Below are 10,716 nucleotides of genomic sequence, written 5' to 3' on the forward strand. Positions count from 1 at the left end.
AAAACCAATAAATTCTTCGTTTTTAAAAAAAAAAATTAGAAATTAGAACCATAAGAAAATAATAATTTAATTATAAAAATAATAATACCACTCCTATTTTTATAATACAACTTCTCATATGATTTTTTTGCTTTGTAATTTTATAAAAAAAATAGCATTATCAAAATAAAAGTGACAATATTTATTTCCTTTAATTATTAAAGTATAAACGCAAATATGGATAAGCAGGTTTTCAAAAAAAAAATGAAAAAAGAAAGAGAAAACTTTGTAAGAAGATAGAAATAAGAGCTTTCTTTCTGAGTTAGCAGATACATGCTAAAATTATAAATTAATTTTTTTTATGAAAATTGTATAATTTTATATACTTATTAAAATTTAAAAATAAAAATATTATAATAATCTTAATATGTACTTTTTAGAATTCATGTCAACTAATTTTTTAAAGATTTTTCTATTCACAAAATTAAAATAAATGAAAACATCAAACAAGTTTATATTAAAATATAAATTAAATTAAACAAAAAATAATATTTAATTTTAAAAAACTTTAAAATAAATAATTTTTTTTGTTTACAAGTGAGAATCGAATCCAAGGCAAAAAACTACCTACCTAACGAACTTCACTAGCCATGGCTTGAAACAAAAGGATTTGAGGGTTTTAGTTTTTGTTTTCCAAATAATAAAAAACTTGTGAGCTCAATGGAATCTTATAAAACCTTTTTTTCCTCCTCCAAAAACAAACTCCTTAACAAACCCTCGAACAAACCTGAAAAGAAAATTCATAAACCTAATAACCATAATCATGTTATTATGATTCAAATGGGAACAAGCTGATTTAATCGAATGAATTTTCTTTTACTAGATGAATCCAACTAAAATTTTTAATACTTCCTTTCTATACTCTGATTTCTTTCCATCGTGTTGAAACAATTACCAACTTATATCCGTTCTAGACACCCAAAAAATAATCACAACACACCAACACCAGAGAGCCTAATTGTGTTCTGAAATTAATTTCAGCAGAAATTTTTGAACAAGTCAAGATTGTTAAACTAACCCCAGAAATTATCCACCGCCATTTGTTACAGCATTATGTTAGTGCCATCTTGTTACCCAGTGAGAGGGAAAACAAGCATAAGCATAGTTACAAATGCTCACAATCAAGTTGATTTACAACAGAGAGATTTATATACAAAACTGCAACATCTCTTCCATAATAAAAATGTGTTCATCCACGAGTCAGGTCAATACCAGTGTGTGGATGTGCACTTTTAAGATCAGCCGGCTGCGAACCAGGCCAAATGGCTACCGCGGATGAAGATGAGTTGTAGTTTTGATTAGGAGGAGGTGCACTTGCCGGAGAAGCTAACTTGTCGCTACTTTGAGGCTCCGAACCACTATCTTTTGTGCTTGTCACTTGCTTAGGCTTTGCCTTAGAGCTGCCACCGTATACAAAACTGCATACTACCACCTGCACCAAGCAATGTCTCAGTTTCTGAAGCATAACATATGCAAGGAATGATGCATTCTTATGGTTCTATCATAACATGAATGAGCATGCAACAAGAATAAGAATGGCCCCTAGATTGTGATAGGTTTTATATACCTGCACTGGGGTTGCGGCAATAAGCACAGCAACGCCACCACCAATAACATGCCCCTCAGGACTAGAAAGGGAAACACTGATGCCGCCTGTTCTACTACGAGCTCCACCATCGTCCGCAACCAAATAAGAACCAGACAAGCATAAAATTTGAAATCGTCCCTGAGAACGGGAAAATAACATGACATAAGCTTACTAATGCATCATAAGAATCATCAAAGGGGGATACAGACAAAACAAAAGGCATGATGATGCTTGTAGAGTAGTTTAATTCATTTACCTCATAAGTAACACTGACAGTATTAGAAGCAGGTTGACGCATAGTGACTGAAGAAACTATCCCAGTACCAGACATGATGCATACAGCCCTTGGTCTCTGCTGTGCAAATGACAATAACTTTGCTACAATGTCCTGAAACAGAGAAATTCTATCACTAGAGAAACCATGTTTTCATGTACAACAATAAGGCAAACTATGATTATTATTTGAAAGCTGACAATTCAATTAGTGGCTTCCATTAAGTGAAGACATATCTAATGCAATGCAAATAATGTTAATACTAGACAAATAAACTGTTAGAGATCCCAGACGAACAAACCTAATCAACACCCAATGCATTCAGCATTGATCTGTTTTTGGGGCAAGATATCCATCATGTTTAAATACATAAAGCAATGTATTTAGGTCAAAAAAGGGAGGAAAAAAAAAAAGATAATACTAGATAAAAAAGTGCATCAAAAACAAAATATCTAATGATATGGAAGAACATAACTACCTCCCCAGGTTCAACACTTATAACATGAGGTGAGAAGGCCATCCCTGCAGAACTATTCATCCATTCACCTAGAAAACAAAACATACACAAGAATGTCAAATAACACATTTTCAAAGCAAATTTTTTAGATAAAACACTTCCAAGCATAGCAGATAATAATAAGTTTGTTAACCCCACATGGCTTATCATTTAAAAGAGCTACACACAAAACGGAAGGAAAAAGCGCAAAAGCCACTGGCCAGATTTTCATGGTTCTTCTAAGACAAACATTATGTTCGGTTATTCATGGCTACCAAGAAATGATATCAAGAGGAATCAAATTACACAATACTAGTAACCACAATAGATGGAAAAACAATCCAACCATATAAACTACAATGTGTCTATAAATGAAAAACTATTGGTATGAAATGAAAGGCCACGCATCCACCCTTTTCATTCAGTAGATTATAATGACAGCAAATAAAGGAAAATTTAAAATAAGTCACAGGAAATTAACCAGATATTCACATAGTTATCTGCATCTACATTAAGCAAATAGCCAGCCACATACCACTTTATACATCAAATAGAACAAAGTAATCAAACAATAAACGATAATGCTAAAGCTAAGTATACCTAGAGAAGCTAGCTGTTGCTTCCTTCCACTTCCAGGGGGGCGTCCGCGCCGCTTCTTTTCCAAGGGAGTACCGGAGCCAGGAGAGGAATTAGCAGTGGCAGAGAGCCTCAAAGAAACAGGTCCACCAGGACCATACTTTCTTGGCCTCCCTCTTTTCTTCTTTACAGGCTCCCCTGAAGACGAAGGAGGTGCACCACTACCACCTCCACCACCACCTCCTCCACCTCCACCTCCACCAGCACCAGCACCAGCACCAGAACCAGCACCAGCACCTCCACCAGGGGAGGAGGAACCTATGCTGATTCCATGGCCAAAATTAGGATGCTGAGGCTCTGGTGAGAATGCAGAAGCAGCAGGACCAGGGCCACCAGCACCTCTAACGTTTGAGAGAGCCCGGAACCCAGGAGGTCCTTGGAAGCCTCCGGGTTGTGGCTGTGTTGGTGTTCGAGAACCACCAACACCTCCTCCTCCTCCTCCTCCACCTCCTCTATGTATGTAGAATGAGGCAGAGCCGCCAGAGAATGACATTGCTTCTCGCCCATCCATGCATTTACCACAAAAAAAGTTGTATGATTTGTTATTAATGCAGCTTGCTTTTAGGGTATCTAAGTTAATGTAGAGATCCTCTTCAAAACTAGAATCTATTCAACAGCTAAATTACCCAGACGAAAATACCAAAACGAGGTTTAAGAGCGTGGTCAAGAACAAAAAAGCTTCAAAATGTTCGAAAAAGGATGGATCTTTAATCGGAAAACAACAAAAGAAGAGAACGGGATCTAACTATTTTCCAATTGACAAGGTTCTGATATTTGTTTAAGTGAATGCCAGGTTACTTAAGCGAAGATACAGGAAGCATCAAAAGGATGAAATACGAATGCGCTAGTAGAAAGAGTGAGGGAGAGAGTGTGTGAAAGAAAAAGAAAAAGAAAAAGAAGAGAAAGGAAAAAGGAAGTGGCTTAAGAGCTGAAGCAGAGTCACCATTGAAGGCGCATGGCAGATTTTTAGTGAGCGGAGAAATGTAGAAAAATCAAGGGCTTGGATTGAGGAGAGAGAAGCGAGAGTAGCAAGCTGGCAGTTCCGAAATTATGACTGTAACACATTAAGAAAAAATAAAAACCCTAGATTTTCAAATCTAGGGTTTTGACAGAGGGGTGCAGGAGGTGGAAAAGGGAAAAAGCAAGGGAAGAAAAGACAAAGAGTGGGACTTCACTTGGGACTTGAGGAGGAAAACAAATTGAATTTAAACTTTATTATTATTATTATTGTAATTATTATTATTGTTTTCTTTGGAAAAAAAGAGATCCTTTTTTATTATTTTTTTATTTTTTGGGTTAAGGAAAAGAGAGCTTTTGATTTGAATTAGAGAGGAGAGTGCGTGTGAAAGGGATAGGCCTATGCTATGCTGCATGTTGAATGAAAAGAAAGAGGCTTTTTGTTATCTGAACAACATCTGACCAAAAATGGTGAAAAATAAAAAAATAAAAAAGAATAAGAAACTTAACAATAAAAGAAAAAGGGGAAAAAGGAAAAAGGAAAAACTAATACGAAGAGGGAATAGTGGGATTGAGTTGGAAGGACAGAGTGGGGCCCTACAACAGTACCAAACCCCCCAAGATGTCTTTTTCAGATTGCCAATTGTTAGGTTAGGGCAGTGAACCCTTTCGTTTTAGACCTTGGAGGATGTTTCAGTTTCTAGTGTTAACCCACTTGATCCCATCAAAGAGAGAAAGGAAAAAAACCTTTTTTTTTTTTTTTTTGGATAGTAGGAAAAAAACTTATTTATTTTCGGACCAAAAGCAAATCTAATTTTAGTCTTTGTATTCTTTAAAGCGATATTGTCATTTGTCAGGTTTAATTTCACGCTTTCTCACTTTATTGCCTCACTTCAATGCATCTTTATTTCTAAGTAATGAAATTTTCTAATAAATACTCTCAAGACACGATATATCATTATAATTTCTTTAAAGTTTTTTAAATGTATATTTTATAAAACATGTATATCAGAAATAACCTTAACAAGTTTCCAGAAAACAAGGCAACAACTACACACCATAAAAAATCCTGTATTAAAAAATGATATAATTTTAATCAACTTGATTCGATGATGTGAGAGGAAAAGACTAGTAAAAACAAAATGAAAATAAATCAAATTGAAAATAGTCCAATAAACTAGGAGACTAAAGACAATTATGAACTACCATAATATTATTTTAATCCGTTGTCTCTTTACACGTAGTCAATCTCTTAGAATACCATCCGACAACCCCATTTCACAAAACAAGACTTCTTATATAAAAGTTGTGAAATGACACAAGTGAATAGATGAGATCATTTTTCAAATGTTTGTGTTGATAATGGTATCATTGATACTGAATAGACTTTTCTTGGATAATCGAAATGTGAAAACAAACACAAATACTAAATATTTTATAGAATCTATAACAGAAAAGAAACGCAATCCAAAGTTTCTCCAAAACTTCCAGCATGTGCAAGCTCGAAGAATTAACATGGTACTTACCAAGTAATACCTACAAAGAGCAAGGTACAAGTATGGAGCTTGGCTTGAGAAAACAATTTCCTGAGTCACTTTTCGTCATAATCAAATTCCCAAAAAAAAAAAAAAGTAAAAGTATGTTAATGAAATAATTTGATGCTTGCTTTCCAAAGAAATTGGTTGTAGTCTATTTGGTGGGGCAGTCAAATTGCTGAGACCAAGTCTTTTTTCTACTTTCTCTGCTTTTTCTTAATAATTTCTCTGCTAATCTCCAAGAAATAAATTGAATAGAGTCAATCACAACAAGCTTGCCGTTCAACTTTAAAAGGTTTAAAATTTGCTGGAGTTGATGTCGCACGTTTGATCTTCTGTGAAGCCAATTTTTCCTTCCCCTACTTTGGTGCTTACACCTTCAATTCAATCACCAAAAAAATCCAGTTATCAATGTTAAAACGTGACCGACATTCCAAAATATCCATGATGCCACAAGAGAATCATAAGAATGACCAAACTTACAAGTTCTACCTATTGATCAACCAGTAACATAAAACACTGATGAAGTCCCAAAGTAATATATCATTGTTTACATCTTCAATTCCATAATCCATCTAACTGTGCATTCTACATGGATTCTTTATTCTTTGGATAAAAAGTCTATAAATAAATTATTAGATCATTAATAGATGTTTCTAACATATCTAACTACTGGATTCATAAAGCTGAAGAACTTGTAAAATACAATACTGAAACTCTTTATCAAATAATATTGTAGTATTTATGAACTCCCACTTAATCCTTTCAGTTTTCATCAAGGTTGAAAGCTAACAACCTCAGTAGACTCGATGATGACATGATTAATTTCATTTCACTCATAGATTAAGAATACAAATACAGAAAAAAAAAAAAAAATTAAGATTCATTATTGTAGCCAAAAACCTACCTTTACAACAACAGTTTTCTACATGTGATATCTGGCTCATGCCTACCTGCAGAAAGAGACCTAATTCATCAAATTGTGAGAATCCAACAAACACACTGAAACAGTAAATTAAAAAGGAAAAGAAAAGAAGTACAAAGTAAGCAACTAGTTTTGAGAGGCAACAATCATGCAAAAGAAAAGACTAGGATACTTGAGAACTTACACCATTATTAGAGTCTTACTCTGTTTCAATTAACTTCATTTTTCTGTTAACATAATCCAGGTACCCCTAGAAAACACCAACATATGAATGTATATAAACTGAACCCGATTAATTCGATCAACATACAAGACAGAATACAAAAAGCTATCTTCAATTGACTCCATGAAAAAGTGAAAGTTTTCAAAAGGCAAAATAATATTTAAAAAAATATGTAAATACGTTATATTACGTATGATGAATTTCTTAGAACGAACAAACCTTTGCCAACTTCAGAAGCAAATAATGTATACATCAATAGGATTGCAGTTGTAAATGAATTGCGAATGCTGAATAAAATTACCTTTTCCGTTAGGAGTCATAAGTCACAACAACAAAATAATAGATTACGTCAAAGATGAAGAACCCAAAGAACCTACCTGGAGTATCCCTACAGCAGCAAATTTGTCGAGCATAGTCTTGGAATGAACTGCATTATTCAAGTTCAAAGGCCTTAAGAGCAATTCAACATTCTGCAAAAAATGGGATATATGAGACTCAACACCAGATTTCTATCCACTAGTTTCAGAGTTGCACTCGTGGAGCTCACCTTTGACGTGAAAGACTCGTTCCAATAAGTATATTTCAGACCTTGAAGTTTTTTAGTTCTAGAAAGGGCATCAATGAAGACCTTCACTTGTCCAGCCTAATAAAAAACAGGAAATCCATTAGTAAAGGGGGGAAATAATTATAATACATAATACATAGTATAGCGATGGTTAAAGATAGAAACAGACATCAGTAGAAACACGGTGACAGCTGAAAGGGAGGCCAACAACAAAGCCCTTCAATGAATATTTAGAGATCTGCAAAACAACAAATAGTAAAACTGTCAAGGATGATATTGATTTTTTCATTTTCCGCTTGAACCATTGAATTCAAAAGCAGCAACCTCGACAAATCATATTTACAACACAGAACACAAAAAAGATATAAATTGAATTGAATTGAATGGAAAAGAGAGAGAGGAAGAGAAGAAGCTCACTAGAGTCTCGAAATCGGAAGCCATTAAATCAATATTTGATTTCTTCCTGACCAGAACACTGTGGCATTGAAGAACATACAGAAAATAGTATCAAAATCAATATCTTATAAATAAGAAAAGGAAAAGGAGAGTTAAAAAAGGGACCTAAAGGGCGAAGCAATCTTGTTCTGGAAGTCGGAAAGAGCAAGACCAACGTATTTATCACCGACATCCAAACCAAGCAACCGAGCTGGTTCATTCTTGTTCACCAAATCATGAAACAGCTGAAGCGCCTTCACCTGCCTCATTTCATCTCATCTAACAACATAGTGCTGCTTTTCATTTGGGATTGGAGATTACAGCAACTAAAGTCTAAAACCCTAAACACTGATATTCTATAGAAAAGATAATCATAATCACAGGATATTATATATAACTACAGTATATGTTTACAATTTACACAACAAAGCAACAAAATATATAACACGGGTGGTTTCTCCAGGATATGGAAACCCTGTAATTGCATCGACATATATCATAATCATTATATGCTTATTTTCATTAACCAATAATAACAACAATGGGGTTTTAAAGTTATAACCAAGGTTTCTTACCCCAAAAAAATACATAAAGGTTTACCTGCTGAAACTTGGAAGGCTGAGAGATGAGAGCACGAGATGCGGTGAGAGGCCAGACGTGGGGAGCGTTGCGGCAGGATGGGTGGTGCGCGGTGGCGGCCTGGGATTGAACGGTAGAGCACGACTGCACGAAGAAGAGGGGTTCCATCGTTGTAATAACGAGTCATACTCATATTATTTCTTTTCTTTTCTTTTTTTTTTTTTTTGGGTTATGCATACACATGTTGTGTTATATGAGCCCACATCAATAGTGGATTAAACAGATTCATAACCCATAAGTCAACACCAAAACAACCCAGAAATAATTAATGACCAAGAAAACCAACACCAAATAATATATAACTGCCTTTTTTTCCAAAGGATTTTGTTTTTCTTTTTGAATTTTTTTGACATTTTCGATTTACGTTCTCTTTTATTTTTGTGTTTTTCTTTGTTTATTTTCTGTGTTCTCTTTTTTAGGTTTTTGCGATTTTTTTCGTTTTCTACGTTTTTTAAATCAAGTTTTGAAATCAGTTTTGAACAGTTATCTCATTATTAAATATAATAAATGATTCAAGTTCAGATTGTTAATTGAACCAGAGCGAAATGGATTATTAATTTATTATTTTGAATCCAATCAAGTGGCTGAGTTGTGGTTCGATTCTAGTTAATATTTTCGTTAGTAGTTTATGATTTGATAGGTGAATAATGTTATTTTTGTTTGTGAAAATTGCTATTCATCGTTGATGGTTTGAATTAAATATAATGTACGAGTTTTGCATCAAAGAAAATATTTTTGTGTATTTACAGAAAATTTTGGTATAAAACTAAGACATTTATGTGTATTATTTATGAATTTTCGATGGATTTGTACTTATAAGTTCTGTATAACTCTTTCTCTTCTTTCTCCTTCATCTTCTGCTGCTTCTTTTTTTCATCATCATCATCACAATCTTCTTCTTCTTCTTGTTCTTTTTCTTATTCATTTTTTCTTGTTATTTTACTCTTTCAAGTTTTTTCTTATTTTATTTTATTTTTTCTAAAGAATCTTTTTGTTTAACTCTTTTAACAAGAATGAAAACAAAAAAAAATCAAACCAAAAAGAAGAAAAAACATATAATGCTGTAAAATTAAATTGGAGGAGCATGAATTTATATTTATTCAACTAAAAGAAAGAAAGAAATAAGAAAAAAGAAGAAGAAGAAAAAAAATGTAACATTGCAGCCTGTTTGGAATGCATCTGATTTGAAATCATAGATGAATTGAATTCTATTCCTTGCTTTGGAATAGAAAAAAAAAAACATGAAGTTGAATTCCGGTGAGAATTCCAATTCTCATTTTACTCCCATTTACAAATCAGACCTACTTTGGTCTGATTTCAAAATCAATTATCACCTAAATCTCACTTAAACTGTGCAATATTAAAAATATCACTGTCCAAATTATAATATTCCATAATCCCTTCACTTTCTTAAACCCTATTTTGCTTATTTGTTAGAGGATTGAAGCTGCACATTGTGAAGCCCTATTCGTGTTCGTCAAGGTTGTTCGCTATTTTTACCATTTTCTGACAAGGTGCAAGCTCTTTGTTGCAGTGCCGTGAAGCTTTCCTCTTTGAGCAATGCAAACTCTCTACTCTGTCCATTGCTAGGAGCTGGAATTAGAAGTAGGAAAATATTGATTACTTTAACAAAAATTTGTTACCCATACTCTAAATTTGTGGATTTTTTTAATGTGCATAATTTGTTTGATGAAATGTCTAATTTAATTTCTAGTTCCATAAATTGTCATGATTTTTTGGCTTGTTATTTTCAAAACGGGCGTTGATAGCGTACATCAATCGAACCTTCTTATTAGGGTTCCATTGTAGTGCAACTGTACGACAACGCCACAAGCATGCAGTGAGGATAACGAATGTAGTCGACGATTGAGCAAGGTGACGAGGGAGGAGGCAGCGCAATGCATCAATCTCTTTTGGGACCAAAGAAGAAGGAAACTTGGGAGGGTTTTAAGAAGACAGTTTTATCATCATTGTCAATTGGTACTTGTTTGTATTCATGGTGGATGAATGTGACTCTTGGTGGGTCTCTGGCACAAAGAAGATCCCTACACCAAACTGGGAGAATTGAAGGCTTTGATGCACCTTGGGCTATTTCTGCTATGGCCTTTATGAATTGACCAATTCCACATCCATCACAGTGTGTGGTTAACACGTATAGCAAAGATGAACCCATACTCTATGAGATGTTGATTTTTTTTTAAAATAATTTAAATTTCTCATTTTTAAAAAAATTCCAACTATCATGATTTCATGGGTGAGATGGATCTAATTGGTGAGATTGTGTTAAACCAATTTTACTTATAAGTGATTTATATAATTATATTATCTAATTTAACTAATAAATAAAATTATACTTAATATTTATTGAGGGATAAAAATGTCTTAGAGAAATAATATAATTCAT

The 10,716-nt window shown here is 33.7% G+C and overlaps 2 protein-coding genes across 21 annotated transcripts; both read right to left on the minus strand.

The window, feature by feature from the left end:
- Positions 1-987: 987 nt before the first annotated feature.
- On the minus strand, positions 988-4,487 carry LOC112749658 (AT-hook motif nuclear-localized protein 5). Its single transcript, XM_025797975.3, has 5 exons — positions 2,998-4,487; positions 2,380-2,447; positions 1,884-2,015; positions 1,607-1,765; positions 988-1,471 (listed from the first exon to the last, which is right to left on the minus strand). Exons 1-5 carry the CDS (start codon positions 3,542-3,544, stop codon positions 1,229-1,231), a joined length of 1,149 nt encoding a protein of 382 aa, XP_025653760.1. The 5' UTR covers positions 3,545-4,487; the 3' UTR covers positions 988-1,228.
- Positions 4,488-5,396: 909 nt separating this feature from the next.
- On the minus strand, positions 5,397-8,579 carry LOC112749659 (uncharacterized). 20 transcript variants are annotated; one of them, XR_011873187.1, is made up of 9 exons: positions 8,274-8,579; positions 7,800-8,029; positions 7,656-7,713; positions 7,408-7,476; positions 7,221-7,316; positions 7,051-7,143; positions 6,635-6,700; positions 6,433-6,474; positions 5,397-5,902 (listed from the first exon to the last, which is right to left on the minus strand). XR_011873187.1 is itself a non-coding variant. In XM_072218667.1 (9 exons), exons 2-8 carry the CDS (start codon positions 7,940-7,942, stop codon positions 6,475-6,477), a joined length of 510 nt encoding a protein of 169 aa, XP_072074768.1. In that variant the 5' UTR covers positions 7,943-8,029; positions 8,274-8,579; the 3' UTR covers positions 5,397-5,902; positions 6,433-6,474. The 20 variants fall into 20 exon arrangements, 8 of the variants coding, with proteins under 8 accessions (XP_072074768.1, XP_025653762.1, XP_025653766.1 ...); XR_011873184.1 differs by having other exon boundaries at positions 6,433-6,478; XR_011873188.1 differs by having other exon boundaries at positions 6,433-6,492.
- Between the last annotated feature and the right edge of the window lie 2,137 nt (positions 8,580-10,716).

This window comes from Arachis hypogaea, chromosome 15, assembly GCF_003086295.3.
Source record: "Arachis hypogaea cultivar Tifrunner chromosome 15, arahy.Tifrunner.gnm2.J5K5, whole genome shotgun sequence".
NCBI lineage: Eukaryota > Viridiplantae > Streptophyta > Magnoliopsida > Fabales > Fabaceae > Arachis > Arachis hypogaea.